Source organism: Stegodyphus dumicola, chromosome 3 (assembly GCF_044657685.1).
Source record: "Stegodyphus dumicola isolate Sdum_Otavi_A_Nest chromosome 3, ASM4465768v1".
Lineage (NCBI taxonomy): Eukaryota > Metazoa > Arthropoda > Arachnida > Araneae > Eresidae > Stegodyphus > Stegodyphus dumicola.
The window spans coordinates 16,847,039-16,873,425 of record NC_140770.1 but is presented as its reverse complement, the minus strand read 5'-3'; the positions used below and the strand labels follow the sequence as shown (position 1 = coordinate 16,873,425).

The window sequence follows — 26,387 nt, the reverse complement described above, 5'->3', positions numbered from 1 at the left end:
TCAATCTCATTCTGTTCCCGTTGACTGCTGTATACATGTCATTCCTCCTATGGACTTTTCTTTCAATATTTTAACTACAATCTTTGAAATAGCAGAATAAAGTATCTATCTCATGCCAATATATCATATATGTTTCTAAAGAAGGATATGGTGGAAGTGATAAAATCAGATAAACTATAACAAGTAGTATAAGACATTCATTTGAAGGAAAATTAGAACAGCTGTACATTTTAATTACTGTTAATGCAATTAAATTTATTCAAAAATGAGACATCATTAATTAGATTTTGTACCAGAATTAGATATGATGAATAATACTTAGAGAATTAAATCATGATCTCTACTAGTTATGCATTGCCCAGATGAGAAAGAAGGAAAATGTACACCGTTAAAGAATTTGCATACAGAGGGAAAAAAAAAAACTAGGGTTCTCAGAATCAAAATGATATAACCTACAAATATAATTATTTTGACTTTTCATTGTATTTTGACACTACAGTAAATTATAAGTTGCCTCAATATTCATGTTTAAGGATTACCAAGTTTTAAAAAGAAACTTAAATCAATTAATAGATTTATAAATCTTCATAAACGTTTAGCATAATACCTAGGTAAACATTTTTGTGGGTCACACCACTTTATTTCTCATAATCAGACAGGCAATCTTAATCAGACAGACAGCTGCCAAGTTAAAAAGACTTTTGCCAAAGTTTTTCAATGGTCATACTTAACATAAAAATTCCACATTAATTTAGTGAATTCAGCAACATCAACCAAATGCTGACACTTTATACCCATAAACTCTATTGACTTACTCATGCTACAACGTGCTACAGAGCAAACATCATGCTAATGAAAGAAAGGCACTTTTATGGAGTTCTCCACTGGCTGCTCACCATAAGAAACGTTGATATTTCAAGTAAATTAAAGCTTGAAGTAAATGCATGAAGTAAATGCATGCTTTTAGCCTGATCATTCAAAATATAATATCATGGCTGCAAAAGTCCCAGGATTAGTCTTCATGCGAACAGTAATGAATGCCTGATTTATTTTGTAGTGTCATCTTCTGACAAGCATCATCAACTGTGACTGTAACAGCACTTTGCATTATCAGATGGTTCTCTCTAAAATATATAGATGTTACCACAATACATATACAATAGCAGTTCCATAAATTTGATGTACCAAATCTTAATCAGAAATGGAAGTTAGAAATATGGCTACTATTCACCAACTAAACAAAATCACCAAACAGAAGTGAACAGGTCTACATTCTCTATCATATGATGAAAACAAGGCCAGATCAGAAACACAATTAAAAGCACTTAATTTAACAAAATTCTTGCTACAAATTTGTTCCATGGGATTGTTATTAGATTTTACTATAACATTCTAAAGCATCTGAGAATAAACATTTGGTGCAAAAAGGATAAACTGAGGTTAAAGGATATACATTTTGAATATTCGGTGAGTGGATGTGTTATCTAAAATTATAACACATCCACTCGCCAAATATTCAAAATGTGAGTTGTTTAGGCTGCAACTATATAATCATTGATCCCTACCCTCTCACTCACTAGCTCTGAAGCCTTGAGACACTTTTCCCTTACTGAACTAGAGTTTAGCAGAAGAACAGATATTTTGAAACCAGAGAAAAAATACACTGTGAATCACAGGTGCAAAGCAGAACGTTAGAACAGGCCTTTTATAAGATATTCAAACAACAAAGAACTAGGCTATTGCAGCACAAGTAGATTACTTTGAAGGCAGTGGCCAAATTTCAATCCAACAAATTTTTTTAACGGATTTACTTTCAGAAGTTTTTAACTGCATATCAGTCTTTCAAATAAATCTTTTATATACAAAATATACAAATTCATTACATTTTATTAAACAAAATATGCATTTGTATGATGAATCTGAAAACAAATTTACATACATTATGCTACTACATTGTTAGCAACAAGTATAAGCCCTTCTACTGACCCTTTTCCCTATTCTTATTTTCCCCTTCTTTGGAAAGCTTTATAGTATCTCACTGAATTCTTCTTTGGCAGAATGCACCTAAATGTAAGAAAACATGAAAATAATCTATATATTGTTACGAAATATCCAGAGGCAGTAAGATAGCTTTCCCACAAAGCAAGTTTAGGGTTGTCATCAAATGGCAAAAGAAGGCAGGATGCCATATTTAGTGCAAAATTGTCCATTTATCGGATGGCGATATGCCATAGACAGATGGAGAACATTCCGGAACAAATTCTTAGGCCCATATCACAGATGCATTTGTTTCATACGAATAACTGTTTCAGACAATTTTTTTGCTTGGTTTACTATTGAAAAAAAGACATACGATTCTCTCTTTCCTTTAAAAAAAAATTGCAAGTTGTTCGTTTTCAACCAATCAGCTATCAGCTTGCTTGTAATGGAGATCCAATTTCCCCTTTACATGTTAACCCCAAAGTGATCTGATTGACTGTTGTGACAAAGCAGAAAAATTGTTCCAAACAGTTGTTCTTCCGAAACAAATGGATGTATGGTAGCAGCCTCTCCGGTTTGGCCCAGAATGTTCTCAAAAGCATCCCAAAAGCTATATAAACCCTGCCTGTACGCGGAGCAGCAGTATATCGCGAGTTATTGCATCGCGAGAATGTCTCGTAGTTGTATCAAGTTGATTGTGAGTCTACTGTCGAGTTGGTTGTCGAGTGAATCGTGAAATAGTGCATCGCAAGAGTGTGCATCATTGAGCTTTACCTTGAGTGTGTTGAGCTCCCAGAGCGATCGACTGAGTCAGGAGCTGTGTTTAGTGTTTTGCCATGAAGCTGTCTTCACTGGTATAGCCTGATAGTCTGAAGGCTGTGTTGCTGATTGTTTCAGAGTACTTGTCATAGATTTTTTATGACTGTAAATGTTTTCTGGAACTGTTCTGAGTAATACTGGCAAATAAACTGTGTTTTGATACTTCATCAAGTGTTGTCATCAATCACTCCAAATCCACGAACAAGTAGAAACACAACACTATTGATACATTCCCTTTTTACTTCTCCACTTAGGACCAAATATACATTCTGAATCAAAATACATTAACACTCTAGACTAAAATACATGTTTCACTCTGAAGCAGAATACACTTTCCCCCCCTGCTTCTGAAGAAGAGAAACCTGTCAAATCACTCTCAAAATCGACAGTTTTATTTAAAATGTACACCAGCTGCTGTTTTCCTTGAAATTAAGTTCAAAATATGTGTATTCAGGCATTGAAACTTAAGCCAAAGTATTCATTACTTCGGTTATATCCTTTAACTTTTTTTTTTTTTTTTTTGTAATTAAATAATGAATATCTCTTCGAAACATTTTAGAAAACTGCAAAACAAAATCATGATACCCACCCCTCAAAAACTGCTAACTATACCAGTTTGCTTAACCCTTTGACGCGCGGTGGTCGCACCTTGAAATCACCAATTTTTTAATTTTTTTCTCCTCTTCTTATCAGATGCCTTTTAAAATTCATTTTCAATATGACAAAATAACTTCCCTTTATTAATATAAACAACTTTAAATTTCAAAAGTTATTCATTGCACATCATTATTTCTATCATAAGCAATAATTAAACTGCACATATAGAAAAACCTATGTATATTTATAGCATTTGCTTTGTGGTTTCAGAGCACAACCAGTGAGCCACTAGAGCATTGTGTCACAATACTTACAATCATCTAGAGGCTCAGAGGTCATGACTTGAAACCATTACTTTTCACAATGGTGTTTGTTGCTTTTCAAATCGGAATGTTTATTTTTACCCGGATATAGATAAGGGACTTTGAAACCACAGAGTTATTTTATTACTAACAATATATGCCCAGTGAAAAGGTCTTTCTTTTTCAGAGATTTTTCTTTGACCTCAGCAAGCTTGTTTCCTATGCTAGTATTGTGATTTTATAAATTATTTCATGTAGTTTAAATATAATGTAAATATATTTTACTATAATTAAAAATAGAAATCGTGTAAAAGTTTATGTTAAAAATACTTTCAATATATTTTGGGATGAAATACAAATAAAATAAATACGAATTTCAAACGAAAGATCCATATCAAAGAAAAAAGGACCAAGCCCCCCCCCCTCCATTAACATAAAAAACCACAAATTTCATGTGCCAGATGAAAAGAGACTCAATAATGCTGGACATATACCGATAAAATGTAGATCCAGGAACTGTACATTTTGTAGCACAAGGTAGAAACCTCACATAACAAGATACATGTGCGAAATCTGCAATGTGGGTCTATGCATGTACACTGCTCAAAAAAAAAAAATGGGACAGTGCTATATCTCCCGTTCTATTGGGCCGATTGACAAAATTCAAACTGCGTTTTTCATGTCTCGAAAGCGCGACTTAGGATATATATTAGATTTATATATAGCACTATTCTAACATAGGTATTTTGACACAAAATCGGACTTTTTCTGAAATAACATACCAATTTTTTTACATATTTCGATTCTACGACTCAAATTATGCCAGAATACCAAATTTTGTAAAAATCGTACGAATAGTTTTTAAAATATTAGCTCTCAAAATTTTAGCTCCTCAATGTTAATTGAATTTGGCAAATATTTATTAATATCTCTTTTTTTATTAAACTTTTTTGATTTTTTCTCTCACATTTCGAAATTTTGGTTCATTCCAAATAAAATTTACCCATTTTTTGCGTTTTATTTTTTAAATTTCTATTTTTAAATAATTTCTATAGATTTTTCGAAAAAAATTTTGAATTATAACCTATAAAAGTTTTACCATCATCTTAAAGTAGGTGTATTTTTAAGCATATTTGCAAAAAATTAGACTTTTTATTCAAAATTTTCTAAGATATACACGAATTTACATAATTTCGCGTTTTGAAATTTGGCACCTTTTTTTTGAGCGATAATAACGCCAAATGTGGTTCATGGATTTTTGTTACACTGAATTGCCACAGCTATTTTTAACCTTAAACTTCAAGTAAAATTTTACGAAGAATTAATTATATGACATTTTTTCCCTCAATGATGCGTAATAAATATTTATTAATACTATATGAAAGGCTATTTTTTAAATTATAGATGATATTATTCAAATTTTTAATTATTTTTTTTAATTTCTCTCGTATCTTTTCTTTTTTTAAAAAATTTAAGAGTAAGTTTTTGTAAGAGTAAATTTTTACCTTTGGCGTTTTATCGTCTGCTACTTTACTTCGTTTAAATCGAATTGTCTAAAACTGAGAATTTTCGTTTGATATTTATTTGAATTTCATGACATTAACTGCATAATTTATTTCTAAACAAACTGTTGCTTTTGAAGTGGCTGAAAGAGCGGCTGATATTATCATCCATATTTTTAAAGCACAATATATTTTTATAGAAACATAATATTTAGAATAATCATTTTTTATAAAAGTCAAATTATGATATAAACATACAACCCTCTAGAGAATGAATTAATGGAAGTTCAATGGTTATGTAGAAATGATCTGCAGTTACTTAATGGCTGGATAAGTCAGCAGATTCTGTGGACAAGTAAGAATAATTATATAAACGACACCCAACATTCTGGATTCAATAAACAACGAGGATACAATGTTTACTAAATGAATTTAAGAAGTTTTAAAACATAAAAAATCAACTCATTTTTTTTCCTAAAATGTATTTTTGTGCGTAGCGTATTTTCATTATACCCTTAAAATTCTAATTTAGAATGTAATTGTCAAGAACTGAATCCTAATCATCAGTAATATAATAAGTAATTATTACGGTTATTAATAAATCCTTCTTATAAAGTAATTGCAAATATTTCAAAAAACTTTCTGTCTGAATGCAAACATTTTTCTATGCAAATATTTTTAATTTTATATTAATCAAGATTGCACACCATATTACTTATTTCCACTTCAATTCTTACCGTTAGTTCTAGTAGAATTTACAAATCAATTATATTTAATTAAGGATTGGATTGGATTATTTAATTATGGCAAAGCACATGAGGGCTATCTGCCTTAAGAAATGCCTTCGTGGAGGACTTTCTAAGGGAAACTGGCTCGTATAAACGTTACACATGGGGAAAACCACGAAACCGCCCATGCGGCCAGCCTGTTCGCGGGATTCGAACCTCGGACTGAACTACCAGTGTTCAGCGTCTTTACCGCTCGGCCTTTGGTGGGCTATTTAATTAAGGAATGACCATCTAAGTTAAGAAGTTAAGAAACAGCGTACCGTAACAACATTTCAATTATTGGCGCCGTATCTTTCATGTTACTCCCGATTGGCTAGCTACATGATTTTTAATGAGTATTCGGATTTTACTAGTAACTTCACTTGGAAATCACGCTTAAACTAGGTTAGTTGGTTATTGGAACATAGAAAGAACATGGGAGCTATTTGATTAAGATGCTTTCATAGAGAATCTTTGTAAAGAGAACCTAAAAAACTACGAAAACCAACCATGCAGCCTGGGTTAGACTGAGCAGTAAACAATTAGTATTTAAAAATCTTTTTTTTTTTTTTTCAAATGCTAGGCAACTGATGAGGCTCCAATTTAATATTTTATTTGCAAATGAATATTCAATTTCTTTGGCAATAATTGCATTCACTTAATATTCTTAAAATATGAGCTAAAGAAGGAACGTTCTCGGAAGATTAAAGAAGTGTTTAAATCCAGTGATATTAGGTTTGTCTTACAAGCTCAGGATCAAAACGATTCTGCAATTGCCTGAGTAGTTGACTTGTAAATGGATGTGAATTAAGCAGATGACTTTTAATCTTATGTTATTCAGCCAGAAAACGTATTCCAAATGCTTTGTATTGCATGACAATGCATTGTTTCATTATTCAATAACCAGTCGGAGAACCGCTTGTGTTCCGAAAATAAGTATGTGTACTCAATCGTCCTGCATGTTCTTCAAATTTATCTTCTTGTGAATTTTTTTCTTTTCCAAAAACAAGTTGCCTCTCAAAGGAAAGTTTTTTGACATTGAAGAGACAAAATTAATATGACATCTACTTTTAGAGGCATGTCAAAAACAGATCTCTACAAACCTTCTCTTCCATTACATGTTGTGCAGTCAGACAAAAAGTTACATCAGCGTAAATTCTATAATCTATTTTTATTACACTTTGATTACTTTATTAACATACAGTGAATATATACTAAATCTTTTACTTTAGCTTAAGTAATTCGGAATTTTTGACGGAATTGTTGTCGGAACTAGGACTTAGAAGATAAGTCAAATTAAATATTTCGATAACCCAATAAATTCAAGTTCGAAGTTTCAATATTTTATTTTCGGAGGGAGGGGAAATGTTTTCAGTTTTGGTCCATTATACTAAGTATTATCGATTTTTTATTTTTCCATAAAAGCGAAAATTTTGCGCATGGTATACATATAACGCATAGCTTCAAATTAAAATTTAATAATATACAGAGTGGTTATAATTAAAGTTCCACATTGAAACGGTCATAAAAGGAAAACTACTGGATCAAATGTTATCAAACTTGGAAATCATGTAAAGGAGGTCATGGGAATTTATTTTCCGCGAAAAAAAGGAAGTTCGAAACCTCACCACCAGGGGGGAAATGGCGCTGTATGCAATATTGTTAAACAAAATATGGGTCGGAATCTAACTTAACCTTTTGTTAAACGGGTTTAATATGTTGTATACCCTTAAGAAACTTTGAAGTAGGCAAATTACCATTTAAAGACGTTAAATTCGATAAATATCGAGTGCGCCATCCCTGTAAGTGAGAATTTCGTCCATGAAAAACACGAATTAAGCGATTAGAAAATGTGAGATCGCAAATCACTAGTTACTTAGGCAACATTTCACGAAAGAACGTCTTATAGGCCAACACTTCCCCTCTTCCCACCAGACCTCAACCTCTGTGACTTTTGTCTATGAGGTTATCTCAAAAGCACTGTTTATGGTGATAATCTAAACAATTTGGCAGAAATGAAAAATTTGATACACTGATAACATTCCTCCTGATATGCTATGTGTAACGTGTATACGAGCCAGTTTCCCTTAAAAAGTCCTCCACAAAGGCATCCCTCCCTTAAGGCAGATAGCCCTCGAGTGCTTTGCCGTAATCTAATAAACCAAACCAAAACCAAACCTGATATGCTAAGAGCTGCTGTTGAGAATGCAGTAACATGATTTAACTTGCTTTCGGAAAATGCTGGACGCTACATTGAACATGCTTTGTAACACGTTTCGGAAAATATTAAACACATTTTAAACAAATGTTTTCGTGTCTTATTTCATTTAACAATATTGTATACAGCGCCATTTTCCCCCCGATGGTGAGTTTTTGAACTCTTTTTTTTCCCGCCGAAAATAAATTCTCATAACCTCCTTTACACGATTCCCAAGTTTGATAACATTTGGTCCGGTAGTTTTCCTTTTATGACCACTTCAAAGTGGAACTTTAATAATAACCACCATGTAAAATAAGCTTTAAAAGTCTGATAGTTTGGTTCAAGTCCCAACTTTAAAAAATATATATATAAATATAAATTTTTATATTAATTCTCTTAGAAAGCATGTTTTAAGAAGCTAATTTTTCTCTCGCGTTATAGATTGTATAAAAAAAACATGATCTTTAATATGATTTAGATTGTTTCAGCCGATATAAGAATCGGGTTACTCTGTGGTACAGAATAAACCCTGCTGGACTGTTTTATTTCTTTGTCATTTAGCAAAAATCTTTTAATTAAAATATTTATCCTTTGGACTTCGCTTTAAACTTTATTTATAGCTAAAATGACTAGAAAATGAAAAGCTGTCTTTAGCTGAAACGCAATTCATATAATTGATATTTTAAAAAATTGACAAGAATGCAAAATGTATGGAAGTCTAGCAGTCGAAAAATCTTAATTTTCTTGTGTGAGCACTGAAAATAACTGTAGAAGGAAAGAAGAAAATTAGGGAGAAAAGTAAGCAAAAATTTGCAGGGAAATTTGGCTGTCAGACGTACCAAGATGTTCAAAAAGTTGGACGCTTTCGAATATACTTTCAGGATACTTCAAAGAATTTAGGTGTTCAAAGAGAAAACACTTGGACGAGTACACCAGCAAATACCATCAATTGAGCTTGTGTTAACAGAAAAGACAAAACGATATCATTGCAGATTAAAGTGAAGAGCGACTGGTTTTAAACTATATGATTGTGTAAATTACGTTATAGAACATCATACCGTATCACAAATGGTGAATCCCATGATTTCCTCAGTCGAATTATTTGAAGATTCAGGAGTTTATCCAGTGATGAATGTGGATGTCACTTAAAGATGTTTTTTTCCCTTCCTGATGAAACAGCGGCCGAGCGGTAAAGTCGCTGAACACTGGTAGTTCGGTCCGAGGTTCGAATCCCGCGAATGGGCTGGCTGCATGGGCGTTTTCGTGGTTTCCCCCATGTGTAACGTGTATGCGAGCCAGTTTCCCTTAGAAAGTCCTCCAGGAAGGCATCCCTCCCCTTAGGCAGATAGCCGTAGTGTGCTTTGTCATAATAAAATAAACCAAAACCTTTTGATGAAACCAGTCTTTCCTTTCATCTCATACCTTCAAAATGTGTAGCCTCTAAAGACTGATAAAGGCTCTGACGAAATACTTCGTGAAGAACTTTCTAAGGGAAACCAGCTGTCATACGCGGCACACACGAGAAAATCCACGAAAACGCCCATGCAACCAGCCGTTTACCGGGGTTCGAACCCCGGAGTGAACTACCAGTGTTCAGCAACTTTACCGCTCGGCCGTTTGTGGGCCTTTATGAAATGGAAGGCGATAACTTTATTTAAAATTATTGTCAGAAATACCAAAATGTTTCGAAAAGTTAGATACTTTTCAATATACTTTCAGAATGCTTAAAGAAACAGAGAAGAAAAATAAATTTTTTCGTAAAATTTAGTATTCGTGTTTTTTTAAATTTAAAACTTTTCAATCTTATGATATTTGATTCTTGCGATTTCAAAAATAAAATATTTGACTAAAATATGAATAACATTTTAAGAAACCAAATGTAGAATAAAATTGTGTAAAGCAATGGGCACAATGATAAAACTGTTTAAAGCAGTGTATGCAAGTCATCCTAAGTTAAAATATTGGTTATACATCTCTCTTATTTATATATATTTTTTCTGAACGGAACATTGAAAGGCGTGTAAAACTGTGCTTTACTGTATTTTCTCTTTTAATATAATATGCAGTTTTCAAACGCATCGTAGTCTGGGTTACAAAGTATTCTTCCGAAAAAAACGCAGTTCAAATAAATAAAATCAAATTCTGGAAAATTGATATTAATAAATATATTTAAAATGCTCAGTTCGAAGGAATAAATAGAAAATTTTAAAACAATTATCTGAAGAGACAATGCAACACAAACAATTAAAATAAAAGTATAAAAATTTAAAAATGACCTAAAATAATAGCTATGACGAAAAATATATATAAAGAAAACTATTTGAAAAAAAAAAAATAATAAATAAATAAACGCTTCACCTTTATTTACGCAGTTCGAATAGGTAAATAGAAAATTTTAAAACAGTTATTCGAAAAAAAAAAAAAACTTGCAACTTAAACAATTAAAATGAAATTCGAAAAGAAAAAATTACTTAAAATAATAAGTTATAATTAAAAATATAATATAAAGAATATTATTTGGAAAAAAGGAACGATGGTGACTTTTTTTCCTAAGGAAACTAGGTTGCCATATATTAAGAAGTTCGCCAAGTGAAGTATACTTGGCGCAAACTGACAAAAAAGTGCCAACATAAATTTGTGAATTTCTCCGTAAATTTCGCTCCAAATTTTACAAAATTTCATATTTAGGCGTAATTTGAGTCGTAAAATCGAAATATGTAAAAAAATTGGTATGTTATTTCAGAAAAAGTCCGATTTTGTGTCAAAATACCTATGTTAGAATAGTGCTATATATAAATCTAATATATATCCTAAGTCGCGCTTTCGAGACATGAAGAACACAATTTGAATTTTGTCAATCGGCCCAGTAGATCGGGAGATATAGGACTGTCCCATTTTTTTTTTTGAGCAGTGTACCAAAAAGACAAAACATGCTTTGAACAGTGTCACAAAGAAAAATTGTTCTTTGACATTTAAAAAAAATGCTGAATTTTTTTTTCTTATCCTTACTTTACTGAGTTTTTTAAATCCATTTATCTGAACATCCTTATTATGTAGGTTCTTATGTTTTCACTGCTATGGAAAAATTACATAAACGTTTATTTTTAATTTTTTCTGACGATTAACTTTGTAAAATAATGTAAAAAAATTACATATAATGCAAATCTTACATACATTTTTTTTTTAATTTGCAAATTCCGTCATTTATTGGAAATGCACATGGAAAAAGGTAAGTATTTTCCCTTACTACCTCAGTAAGTTTCAAAGTCCTAGATGCGCAGTGGTTTCACAGTGCGACCACCACCCACAGATAAATGGGCAAGAGTACATTTTTTTTAATTCATATATTATTTGTCTCTAGGATCATAATATTCAATTTCCAGAGTTTTTTAGTTAAAAAATTATAAAAGTAGTATCGCGAACGACAAAGGGTTAACATGCTATGAAAAATGAGCCCAAACTGTAAAGAAATAAATATAAATCCAGATGTTTCCATCTGTATTTTTTCTTGAAGCAGAATTTTACAGGAATTATTCCTGAGCTAAAGAAATATGAATTTCATATAGGAAAATTGAGAAGGTTTTACAACTCCACTTAAGCATTACTGATATGGGGCAATATAGTGCTTCAATCCAGCTTCAGTTAAAACATAACCTTAAAATAAAGTAAATAATGTAATAGTTAATCGTTATCAGAAAGCATCTGCACATATAATAATTAAATAATTATTTAGAAATATATATTTACCTGAAGGTGCAACTTTACTATTCTTTTCCACAGCAGCTACCCATTGCTTTAAATCAGTCTCAGATGATGCAGAAAACTGAGAAAAAGAAAAGGAAAAAAATTTCAAATGTGTTTGATTTCTAAATTTATAAGCAAAAGAACAAGAACATTAGTATTATTCAGTTAGACCATTAATTAACACTTTTTCATATCTAAAAATTTATTTTAAATATCAAATTAATAATTTCTCTCCCAATTTCTAAAAGCATTATATGGTACAAATTCAATTTTATGTTTCTTAAACATATAATTTTGTTTAAATTGGTCACCAGTTTCTTTCTCTATACTATAGTAATTCTAAATCACATAAGACTATAAAGTAAAAACCACTATGCGATGAATAGTACAGATGTTCAAAATTATCATCAAAATAATACAGTCACACTCATTAAAGTTTTAGCATCAGTTTTGTAATAAGGTGATCTGGACTTTTTATCAGATTTCTAATAACAAAACTGGCATTTGTGCATTAGCTGCTATGAAGAATTTCAGTTGGAATAAGGTACAATGGTAACTTGCCAATAAATACATGCTTCTCTATTGCCATTCACGAGCTCAATCACGCGCATGCGTAAACGCCTATGCGCATGCATCAATGCGACACATGCGCAGAAAGTTTGTAGCTTTGATGTCCGGATTATAGATCATTTCGGATTATGGGTTACCGAATTAATGACTTTTGACTATACATACATTTCTAAATCTGGTCCTGATAACAAGAGTACGGAGCTATTTAACACTGGCGTCACATGACCTCTGAGGACCAATAGAGATGAATTCCTAGCCCAAGTTTCGGATTGGCTCCCGTAGCCACTTAGCTGCCCTGAAACTCTCAAGTACTCAGGATTAAGCTCCAGCTAATGAACCTGCCTCTTCATTATGCCTCACTGGATTGGACCCTAAAAATCATGCGACCACTGCGTTCTTTCTGGATACTCTTGCCACTACGAAATCTCTGCTATTTTTCGCCTGCTGACACTACCACGAAGTGTACTCTTCACGGTAACTCATTTTCCTTCGTCACCACTCCTCTCTCGCAGATATCCATTGCCATAGATATGTCAAAATAAAGTGCAGGTAATATCACGTGCGCGATAATTCACCAATAATTCAATATTGTTATTTAACACTGGTGAAAGAGTTAAACATCAGTCAAATTTTCAAGAAGAAAGGGGCATGATGGATAAAATTGTCCAAGATTCCAACAATGCTTGCAGAAACCTGCATTACCAAAATAGCAGGAGAAGTCAAATTTTCAGTACCCAATTAATTAATAAAAATTTTGTACGCCAAACTCTCAAAAACAAAATTAACTAGGCACCAGCAGCAGCTTATACATAAGAACTCGTGAAATAGTATACCTGGATATATGATCAGAATATTATAATTCATAAATTTTCAGGTTATGCTGTGCCAGATGATAATTTACTCAAAACCGAGTTTCATGCCAATAATAATTTCAGAAAGTATAACTTGGATACATAATTTAATGCTAATTTTACAAACAGTAACCAGAAACAAATTAATTAATATATATATATATATATATATAATGCAAGGATTACTAGGATTTTTTTTTATAGGAAACATGGAAAACCAAATGTGCCATCAATGGAATTTGAATGATGGATCTTCCAAGTACTGGATGGATGTACTAACAACTCACACCATAACAGCATGCATGAGAAATGCAAAAATTCTGTATATTCTCCTCAACTTAAAGAGCCTTTCCCCTTTCCTCTCCCAATTCAATCAAATCTAGGTCATAGTGAATTATTGTCCATCATATTTTAGTTTGGGTGCCCCTCCCTGTAAAAGCTATTGCATTTTTTGCTATTGCTATGATAATCACTTTCACAAAAGCACAAATAAAGAAAGTGATAATTCTTTAGAACCATAATAAAAAATAATAAACAAACTTTTGTCTGTAACAAAAATTTATCATGCAACCCTTTGATTCATTTTAACTGGTTCTACTACTTACAAATTTGAACCAATACAAAATAAAAAATTTCTGATTCAAATTTTTTTTAAATACAAAATATTTTATCCAAGATTTAACCATTAGATCAGGCTAATATGATTTAAGTCTGGCAAACACAAAATAATGAATTTAAAAACAATCAATCCATGTTTAAATAAGAACTCTACAAATTATATAATACTGAGAAATTTGTTAAAAATACATAAGCATAACGGATAGAAATAAAATATTTAAAAAAGCAAGGAAAAAAAGGACTGAAAAACAGAGTTACTTATAATGAGCAATAATTTTTATAAAATTGAATTACAATTAAAGAAACATTATACCTGATATGTTCGTTTGCCAGGGCACACTAACTCAAAGCAGTGATTATATTTTTTTCCATCTTTGACATCTTCGGAAAGAGCTCTTGCCTCATAACCCAACAATACTATACTTCCCCTTTGTTTACGATCAGAAGATTTTTCATAGTAATACATAACTCCATCTTGAATAGCACACCACCGTTTTTGAAATGGATTCAACCACCCTTTGATGCTATCTAAAATGTAAAATTATTTTTAAAAAAATAATATTATACAATACTATGTTGAAAGAACAAAGATTAAGATAATTGGTACTTACGTGTTATCGCAACCAGGTCAAAATTTGCATAAATTGCGAAATTTGGCAACCCTACGTGTTATACGTAGTTTTGTAAAAAGAGCATGTGGAGATTCACAAAATTTTCCTGCATTTTCGTGAAAATTTTTGTAATTGATGAGAAAATAGCAGTGTACATGGATAAAGTGAAGAGTGTGCGCAATGCCATTTTTGTGCAACTCTCAGATGTTTTAAGTAAAAATAAGTCGGCATGTACACGGATATGGCGAATACGGTTTTTAATCAGTGCTAAAAGCAATAGCCAAAAGATTTCCGCCGAAAAAATAATTCTGCAACTTATTCAAATTCGAAACCGGAAGGGTTTAATTGCTAGTTTATATTTTAAAAGAAAATAATATAAAAAACTGTATTAAAAATTATCTGTAATTAATAAATGTACATTTTCTTTCTATTCATACTTTTTTACTCAAACTTACAAATAGCGTCAAAACTTACGAATAGCGTCAACCTGGTTGCGATAATACGTAAGTACCAGATAATTTACAGTCGAAACAATATGGCATTCAAATTAACGTTTCATTAAAAAAAGAAGCACATGTGCTAACTTTCAAAACATTTAAGAAAACAAATATATCAAACTTGCCTCTTTTTTTCTTATCTAAATACCCAGACTTTTCACACGCATATAAATCACTAGCAGCTACATCCGGAAGGCACTTTGCTGGGACAAAAAAGACATTAAAATACTTGGATTATATATTTAAATTAGTAAAATAATACACATTACACTTACACACAAATACAATTACACATTACACACAAATACAAAAAATTTTTATTATTATTTATTAAATATTTATGTTATTCATTTCTAATTTTATCAAAATGAAACTCAAAATTAACACCTGGATTGCAAGCACAAAATCCCCAAATATAAAATCAATTAAGCCACTAAAAATGACACATATTAATTCTAAATTTTCTAATTTAAAAATTAGATAAGTCTTAAATATTAAAATTATCAGGTATTTTTTCAGCAGGTTAATTTTTTAATTTTTTCTAGCAATACTATTAGTGATATTTTGTTATAAACTAAATAAATTATAACATACACACAGACACACACAAAAAAAAAAAAAAAAAAAAGAGCTGACATTTACCTTCATCAGATATATAATCTTCAGAATCACCTGCAGACTGATTTTCAGCATTTGCAGATTTGTCTTTAATAATGCATAAATCATAGTTTTCCCCTTCTACTGAAAATGATTAACATAAAATACCATTACTGGAAATATGTCAAAATAATGGGGTATTTTTAAGAATTAAATCTCATGAGCATAAGTTTTAGACTCCTTTATATATTTAGTTAATTCATAATTTTAAAACTTGTACGTTATACATAACGGAATACAGTACTTATGTATTACCATGTTTAATTACCATGTCATCCACGTAAGTTGGCTACCACTGAATTATGAAAATTGACGAAGATCTTGCCGAAGTTGCCTTATTCATTCACATGCTATTCTAAGCTGCGAATCTATCTGCAACTCTTGCAATAAAACATTGCCAGTCTCTTTGCAGAATCCACAAAATAACTACTGCTGTGGCTGCTATTTCTTTTGACTCCTCATAAATGAACTGTGGTTTGGTCACAAATATGATTCTATGAATTTATTTTTGCTGCTACTTTGGTAGGCGGTTGCACGGATTTTTGGCAATTTATGTTGGCGCAGTTTTTACAATTATCAGCCATCTTGAAAAATGCTGTTTTATGCATAGTAAAGTATTCGAAACTTTAAAAAAATAAATATCATTAAAAATAATGAGTTAATTTTTTGTTGAAAACGTTATTTTTAAAGATGGCAGGCAAATGTAAATAAACACATTTACTACGAGTATAAAATTTTAAAGTAAGGTTAAATTACTACTTTCATATAGAAAAATAGAATAAAAACTCCGCTATAGAAACACTGCACCAATGTTTAATTGGATTAAAATATTACTTAAATTGAATATTGAATTAAAAACATCATACCAATGTTTAAAAGAATTAAAATATTACTTTAATTCAAATACTTTAAAATAAGTTTTATAGGATATAAATATTTAACATTAAAACATATGTGGCAATAAATATCTCAGCAATTTTTGAAAACACATTGTATTAATTTTTTTAATAAAAATTGACGTATACAATTATAAAGTAAAATATGTACTTACATTTTTTTGAGTACTTAACCTGTTGTATATTGATAAGTACCACAAAAAATGGTAATCATAATTTAGATATCAATGAAAAAAATCTGCTGGTAAAATAGGAGGAAAGTCTAATACTTTTTTTACCATTACAGCAGTTATTTCTTCCACCGAAACCACAATGCTAAATATAGCCGTCCTCAGAATCGGCTCTTTTAATGATCTTCATCTATGATCCACATCTGTTGCACTTCACTGAAGAAGCAATTAGCAAGGTTTCCTCCAAAAATTTTAAATAAATTTCCTCTGACCCTTGTAACAATTTATAAATAAATCTTTGATAAGAAAGCCAGGTTGGCCAAAATAAAATCTCAAAGGACAATTTTTTTGATATAACAATAATTTTTGGTAATTACCAATAACAACATTCATCTTCGAAACAGACATATCCATTCGCTTTGAAATCTAAGGAATTTGAAGAGATGAATAATAAAATTTTAAAATGGTATGGTAATGCACAAATTTTCAATAACCAATCAAGAAGCTGATTACATCACACATAGAATTAAAACCATTTAAATAATCATACATAATAAAATCATTTTAAAAAAAAAGCAAAATTAAATTGTATTTTAATATTTAACAGCAATAAAAAAAGTTTAAAACATTAGATTAAATTTAATTTAAAACACATAATTTATGCATAATAAAACACATTATTTTTAAATAAAATGACAACAAAGTATCAGTTACCATAAATAACTTGTCCAGCAATGGGTTTACCATAAGTCGTATTGATCAAAAAATAAATAAATAAATAAATAAATAAATAAATAAATAAATTTAAAAAAAATTAAATAAATAATCGCTAAAATCCGATCAATCGTCTACCAAAGTAGCACCTTATTTTTTTTCATAATGTAAGAAAAAATTCATTAATAACAATTAATTTATGTCCTTGTGCATAAAAACTGGCTTATTGATAATCCATCGGGGTTACATCAAATGAAAGTGCAAATGCTATGAGTGTGCTGTGATGTCACATTTATTCATAAATGGCACTAAATCATAAACTATTTGGCAACAGTTTATTCCACGATGGAATAATATGCAAATACCCAGAATACTTACATTCCTTATAACACATAATTTTAATTAGAAATGAATAAGCAATGAATAGTATCAAAGATATAATTATTTTTACTATTACAAGCTATATACATATATACATTATATACACGCCACAGTACATAGTGTTTGCTCTGAATTTCTATATTAATTTCTATTTGTAATTAATAACAGTCATTTTTTTTAAATTATTCTTATCCACACAATTTTTTTTACTTGCTTTTTAAATAACTTATCTCCAGTTATTTATAACTGGTTAAGCAACTATCTCAAGTTATAAATTTTCTCAAATTTAAATTTTATCACAGAAAAATTTAACACTAAAAAAAATTGCCATAAAAGAACACTTGCATTCATGAAAACTACTAAAGGTCTAAAAAGTTATACAGTTTAATATACATATTACGTAAAATAATTGCATGTTTTTTCATGCCAAAAATTAGTAATGGTTCTTTTTATTAATAAACATTACAACCACAGCATAAAAGCAGTTGTATGAATTAACTAATAAATGAATTGTGCCTATATTCTACAGGCAGGTAATGCTGTAATAATCATATATAATAATACTTAAAAACAATACACTCTAAGTGTGACTGTTAAAAATTACATTTACACTAAAATTATAAGACACACAGTTTTAATATTGGGATCTATACATTTTTATAACCTTAGCAATTTATTAAATAGGCTGAAGTGATGAAATTCTGGGAGTCTTCTCTTACTAAAAAAAGGGGGGGGGAGCCAGAAAAAATATAGGCAAGTGAACATGTTGGCACTTAATTGGGATTTTCATAACGGATGTCAAAATTTTATTGTTATGATATTTGAGAAGGGTTTTTTTTGGGGGGGCAACCCTTTATTGATATTATGCAACTAACAATTTAACATTCTGTGTTTGACTAGTGCTATGAAACTGCAAAAACTTACCTTGAGAAACAAAATAGGTCTGTAAAAGATACTTTCCCATTATATGGTCAGCATAATCAGGCAATAAATGATATGATCAACAATAAATTTATTACACTGTTTGATGATAAACGATGAATGAAATTTATGCATCATTCAGGATTTTCAACAAAAATACACTCATGGCAATTCAAGAACTGGATAAACAGCTTCTACACAAAATAAAGCAAAGATCCTACTCTTGAAAAGGTCACCAGCGACACAAATTTATCAGTCTTGTCATATTAACATGAGTTGAATCTTTAAGCAATATCAACATGATGAATTTTATGTCCCAACTTCCATTTACATCCAGGCAAGAACCGACTTTTTATCAAAAAAAAAATGTATTCAGCAACATAGCTCATTTTGGAATGAATAGCTTTGTTAATAAACAAAACTGCAGAATTTGAGGCAAAAGCAATCTAAAAATGATTTGTCAACTGAAACAAAATTAAAGTGTGTTGATTGTCTGCTGAATTTCATAAAATGTTTTTCAGAACAAGGTGATAGTGCAAGTTACTGTCAATGGTGTGTATGATAATGCCATGACTGATGATTATTTGCTTCCAAATACACAAAATCTTGATATGAATTATATTTGGCTTCGAGACAATATGCACTTCCCAAGAAACATTTGATTTATTGAAAGTAAAATTCAATGATGTAATTACTTTGAGAAATGGACTTGTAAATTGATTTCCAAGATTATGTGATTTTTTTTTTTTTTTTGTTAGGGCATAGCCCGGTCATCATTACATTATTTTCAGTGGCAGATACGTATACGTGGCCACACATTGAATGGACAGTTCGTCCATGAAATCTAGTCAGGTGGCTGTAGTCTATTGTCTACAGCAATAAACCATCAATTCTTGAATCAGTGAAAAGAAGAATTATTCACGCTGTTATTGACATACAGCTTAGTTTATGTAGAAAAGACAACTCAAAACTGGTTTGGCAAAATATACTACAGCAAATATAAACTAGACATGGAGATTTAAATGACGCATTCCATAAACAATAGCATACACTACAGTGGATACCGCCTAATAAAATCACTGCATTATAAAATCAACTGTTTATTCAAATCAAAATCCAAAGAATGAATTCAAATATATACAGTATCATTATAAAATAACCTCTTAATAAAATCAATGCTATTGCTCATAAAAGTCAAATCCCTTTTAAAATTATAAAATCAAAACCCAAAGTTTGTGTTTCAAATTTAGTGATTTTATTTAAAGTTGATTCACTTTCGCATGTGGAGGTGCAAATGCTAGAATTTTCTGGATCAATCATGGGTGGGGCTGGCTGGCTGACAAGAGTTTTGTCAGAACAGACTCAGATCAGTTGGGGGGGGAGCAGAGGGGAAAAAAAAGAAGCAAGGGAGAATCTGTATAAAAAATTGACTTTTTTAGCTCATGCAATTCGTTCATGTTCACAAATCAGCACTGTGCTTGTGTTGTTTGATCGTCCCTCAAAATGTGCAAACACAAAGACTTAAAATAACAAGCGATAAAAAAAAATTATTGAAGAAATATGATGATTTACCAAAATGCAGCCAACGTAGAGCCTTCTGCACAACTTGGAATTTCACAATCTGCATTATGTATGTTATTGAAAAGAAGAGAGGCAATTTCAGATGAATTGATAGCAGCTGCAAATGTCTCATGTCAGCAGAAGTGAAGTGGAAAGTCTACCAATGTAGAAACTGCCCTCTTGATGTGCTTTCGAAATGCCAGGACAAGAAGGCCGATGTCACGAGAAATCTTGTATCAAAAAGCAAGGCAACAGGTAGTTTTTCCCAATGTGTAACATGTATACAAGCCAATTCTCCTTAGAAAGTTTTGCACGAAGGCACCCCTCCTCTTAGGCAGTTAACGTGAAGCTTCTGCACAACTTGGAATCTCACAATCTGCATTATGTATGTTGTTGAAAAGAAGAGAGACAGTTTCGGATGAATTGATGGCAACTGCAAATGTCTCATGTCACGTAAACCATCATGTCTCATGTCACATAAATCACATAAACCAGACCAAACCAAAAGGCAACAGATATTGCCAAAATGCTGGAAGAGGAGTTTCACAAGATGGAAAGAAAGAAACAGTATCATTTTCAGAATATTAAATGGAGAGAAACAAGATGCAGACACTAATGAAGCCGATAACTAGACACAAAAGAATTTAGCCGGACTTTTGCAAGAATACAAACTGTATTAAATTTTTAACACTGCTGCTCTTTATTATCGAGCTCTACCTCAACACACTCTAACATTTAAAAGTAAGCCAACAGCTGTAAAAAAAAAAAAAAAAAAAAAAAGAAAGAAAGAAAGAAAGAAAGAACATGTTACTGAGTTTTTAACGTGCAATATGGATGGAACAGTTAAAAAACTCCATTAGTTGCACACTCCTGCTTGTACACATCAGTCTCACACTCCTGATTGCACAATTCAGCAAATGCAATTCTTTGACTTGTTATTTGGCTTGTGTTAAATCGCCGCTACACAAAGCCAAAATAACAAGACAAAGAATTGCACAAACTCGGTATCCATGTACACATCAACCTATTTTCACTTAAAAAAACATCCCCAGAATTGCACAAAAATGGCATAACGCACTCCTTTTATCTATGTACACAGACGTATTTCCACTTAAAAAAAACATCTCAGAATTCCACAAAAATGGCTTTGCGCACTCCCTTGACTTGTACACATCGAATTATATTCACTTGTCCATGTACACATCAAATTATATTCACTTGAAAAGTCAAAGAAGCAGCCAACAAAAAAAATATATAATCTGAATAAACTACATTTTAAATCGAACAATGAAATAACATAAAAAAGGAAATTCATCTTAGCACTACACGAAGGAAATATCCACTTACCTTATTTATATATTTACATATCTTCTGTCAAACAAAATTTCTTAGCAGCATCAAAACACTTCCTAAAATTATCTGAACTAGAATCTGTGGCTCTACTCTTATATGCGCCCTAATATCACCAAATGTGGTGATATTTCTGTGCTGGTTTTTGGCACAATTATGTGTTGTATGGCAATCCTGTTGACATTGAAATATCTTTTGCTGGAGTAGTTTAATTGCTCGTCGGTTCGCATCGTGCGTGTTTTGAAATGGCCTATGTTGTAATGAGAGACATGATGGCAAGATTTCAGTCGCGCATTTTAGATTGTGTGCAAAGGAAATTTAGTATTAAAAGGTACGATGTTGGAGTTGTTAACGAGTCTGCTCTGTATAATGTTCTGTGTCTGAGAAGATAGGGGAAAAGATAAAGTGGTGGAAGTTGATGAATTGAAGTTTGGCAAAAGGAAATATCACCGTGGCCATCCTGTTGAGGGGCAGTGGCTATTTGGAGATGTGGAAAGAGGATTTGGAAGATTATTTTTAATGGCTGTGCATGATAGACGTAGGGAAACGCTGATGCAGAGTATTAAATTGTGGATTGAGCCTGGTACAACTATTTTTTCGGATGGATGGAAATCTTACAAGGATTTAGGAAAAGAAGGTTTTGAACATTTATTTGTGAACCATAGTATGAATTTTCTGGATAGCGTGTCTGGCTGTCATATAAATAGGATAGATAGTAATTACATGGCGGCATGTTAAAAGCAGTATGAAATTGGTATTTCTGCTGTTCAAAAAAGCATTCATTCATGTTAAGTGCATTTTATTTTATGCTTGTTCTTATTTTGTAGAATGTTATCTTCATTGTTTTTTTAGTATGAATTTCTGTCATTATTGTTTTTTTTTAAATGTTTGAAATTTATTCTAGTTATTTTAGTTCATTTTGTTGATTAGTGCATAGTGATTATGCAATTCGTATATGTCTTTTAAAGTTGAAACAGAACTCTGTGTACATGGCATTCTTTGAAATTTATTGTTGTTATGTTAATTTATTAAAGTGAGGTGTGCGTAGTTTGTAGATTCATTCATTGCCTAGATTGTGCAATTCGTAGATTTTTTTTAAAGTTTAAACAGGATGCTGAGTACATGATATTCTTTGAAATTTATTGTTAGAAACTTTATGTTTTTGTTATCTAAATTTTTTTGTTTTTGTTTCGGATTTTTAGCTTAAATTTTGTGTTCAAAACATGTTTTTTTCATGTGCGAAAACTGTGTTTTTGGAGACATTTTAGGCTTAAAGTTCAAAATGTAGACAAAAAATTTAGATAGTAATATGGCAGCGTGGAGTTTCTCGCCAAAACTGTTTGGCGACCTGAATGAGCATGTAAGAGTAGTTCCGAATATGTATGTGTATTTGCTACATAAATTCATGAAAATAAGAGTAAAAAATATCGGCTGATCTTTAGAATATGGTAACTGGTAGATTGGCGACATTTTGGAGGCGATAAAGGTTACTACCTGGGACTTTGGTAATAATGTGAGCAGTACTCAGTTCCGATTACGCATTATTTTGTGTGAGGGAAACGAGAGATCATGGGATATGTCATGTGATATTAATGGACGAATTACGGTTCTTAAATCGGAAAAAGGGGGGGAATCGGGAAAAATCTGGAAATTTTGTATTTGGCTTTATTCTGTGTTGTGTGAAACAGTGTTCGTTAATTTTTGGATCCCATGGCCCTAACTAAAGTGAATTCGAAATGGGTATTTAGTGGGATTGAAAGGGGTAGTAATAAGTGTTTCTTTAAGGTTGTGCGAGATAGAAGTAAAGATGTTTTATTAAGTTATTTATTTTACCTGGTACCTTGCTGTGAACTATAAGTATGATTTTAAAGATCCTGAAACAGAAATAATAAAAGTTAAATAAAGGACACGTAATCAAGATTCTGAAGAAGATTAGGTAAGTTAGTATTTTTCATTATTTGAGGATACTTTTTTTATGCATTGTTCTAAATGTAAGGTGGAAGTAAAGTAATTTGGTATTATTGGGAAAATTGTTATAAGCAATGATTTAGTTTAAAAGTAATTAGGATTGTAAGCTAATTTTTATTAATTTAATGTATGTGCTTATTTATATTTTAAGTAGTGTTTTTGAATTTAATTATATTTTAATTAAATGATAGTTATTTTGTGAATTTTATGTTTGTAGGAATTTGGTATACGTTTTAGTTGAAGTAAACGTGCATGGAAATAATTTAAATATTTGATACTAAGTATTTGTAATGTTTGCGGTATGAATTCGTTGGTGACATTTATAATATAATAGATAATTTAGAGGTAAAAGTTTTTGGATATTTTATACGGAAATGTTCATATTTGGAAAGGGTATATACTTTTTCGTTATTAGGTAATTTCATATATGTTCTTTTTAACGGGTTTAAAAGATTCAGAAAATTGTCATGCATTTTCGTGAAATTTTTCTAATTTATGAGGAAAAAGGAGTGTACATGGATATGGTGAATAGTGTGTGCAATGCCATTTTTGTGCAATTCTGGGATTTTTTTTAAAGTAAAAATAAGTCGACGTGTACATGTTTTAGTGATATTTTAATTAAATGATAGTTATTTTGTGGATTTTATGTTTGTAGGAACTTGGTATACGTTTTAGTTGAAGTAAATGTGCATGGAAATAATTTAAATATTTGACACTAAGTATTTGTAATGCTTGTGGTATGAATTCGTTGGTGACGTTTATAATATAATAGATGATTTAGAGGTAAAAGTGTTTGGATATTTTATTTATTTTATATGTGGAAATGTTCATATTTGGAAAGAGTATAAATTTCTTCGCGATCAGGTAATTTCATATATGTTCTTTTTACCGGGTTTAAAGATTCAAAAAATTGTCATGTATTTTCGTGAAATTTTTCTAATTTATGAGAAAAAAGCAGTGTACATGGATATAGTGAAGAGTGTGTGCAATGTCATTTTTGTGTAATTCTGGGATTTTTTTTTAAGTAAAAATAAATCGACGTGTACATGGTTTATGTCTATGTGTTATTTTGAAAAACGCGTAAGGAGTATGGTATTGTGCACTTTTTCCCAATTTTGCAGTGAATATTTGTCATGATTAAGCAGTTTTGTTAGATAAAATTTCTAGCATAAGTGTAATTCGGCTAGTAGATTGTTGGAAGAAGTGTACAGTAGATAAAAAGAAACGAAACATGTCTTTACTTCGTGAAGACAAAATGGCGGCTGGAAAAAAAAATAGAGGGTTGCTGTAGGAGAGTTGGTCACCAAATTTTCGCCAAAAAATCGCCAAGTTACCATAATTTAAAGATTAACCAAAATATCCTCCGTTCAAAAATATCCGATTTTCAACCATACGCATTTTCTTCCTACAAACAGAACACTTAATAATGGCTACTAAGTAAACCTTCATTTACACACCAGTCAATTACTGCTTTTTTTCCTTTTCGTTCCAAATCCTACAGAAACTTCAAATTGATTTTATCACATTCAGCCAATTTACCATGTAAACCACAAAATAACAACATACTTATCCAACACACACAAGCCCTTACCCAAAATACGACACACACTTTCCAAATTTTTTCCCATGATTCAAATTCACCGCAACCAATTACATCATAATAGGGTTTCCATAGCATTCAACTACTCAGGTTGTCATAATTGAGACAACAACTTGGCGATAAATGAAACAACAACCTTCGCGATAATACAAGGGGTACCCTAAAGTCAACTCTAACCCATATTTCCTAACATAAAAACATTAAACAACAAATCCTTTCAAAAAACTTAACACACAGACACCAATAAATAAATAAAACATCAATTCTTTAACATACCTTTTCTTCACGTGCATACGTTAACGCCTCCCACTAGCATCTCGTCCATGTAAGCAATTCAATAAAATATCTGGTCATTTCAGTTCATCCGCTGTTAATAGCAGATGAATAAGTATAATAGCATTCAAGAAAGCCATAAATACATTCCTTCTCCTTCCAGCACTCAGAAATTATAGTCGTATCCGGAACAATATACTCATTTATAACACTAAGCAAACTTACAGGTACCACTTTCATAAAACATTACGCAAGTGCAACCAAATACAGCAATTTAAAATCTCCGGTCCATTTGAAAGGGGTTACTATTACAAAAAATAGTTGAATCTCAACTTATCACAACACATCTGGCAATATTTGCAATTTTCCTGAAGACTATTTTTGCCAATATTATCAATATTAGGGTTACCAAAAAACCTACTTCACGCAGCAGATTTCACGAACAATCAATACGCGATTATTTCAGAGAGAAACCAAGTGGAACCATACAGTAAATTTCAACCCACTCAGCCTTTATGACTGCCAGATGTTAAAAGTAACGGTTTTTTCTATCATCGCAATTAAAATATAATATATAAGAATAAATACAATATATAAACTATAATACAATATATATATATATATATATATATATATTCACACCGTACTCATGTATTTTCTTCCATCCTGTAATTTTCCCTTTAGTGCAGTTCTGAAAATTTTTTTCAGGATCCATGTCATTTCCAGTTTTTTCAAGGTGGTTATAAAAAAATCTTCCCTAAATTTTTTAATGAATTCATCCTCATAGTGATCATTTTCGTTTTTCTTTTTAATTTGCTTGTAGATTTGGGGTGCATAGG

General features: G+C 31.1%; 1 protein-coding gene across 1 annotated transcript in view; it reads right to left on the bottom strand.

Moving 5' to 3' along the window:
* Positions 1-26,387, bottom strand: part of LOC146997921 (uncharacterized) — a 36,791-nt gene that overhangs the window by 8,830 nt on the left and 1,574 nt on the right. The window contains exons 3-6 of the mRNA XM_085812308.1: positions 15,701-15,799; positions 15,184-15,261; positions 14,264-14,478; positions 11,915-11,990 (exon numbers count right to left, since the gene is read on the bottom strand). Coding sequence (XP_085668434.1) covers positions 11,915-11,990; positions 14,264-14,478; positions 15,184-15,261; positions 15,701-15,799 — 468 coding nt within the window. The remainder of the gene's footprint in view (positions 1-11,914; positions 11,991-14,263; positions 14,479-15,183; positions 15,262-15,700; positions 15,800-26,387) is intronic.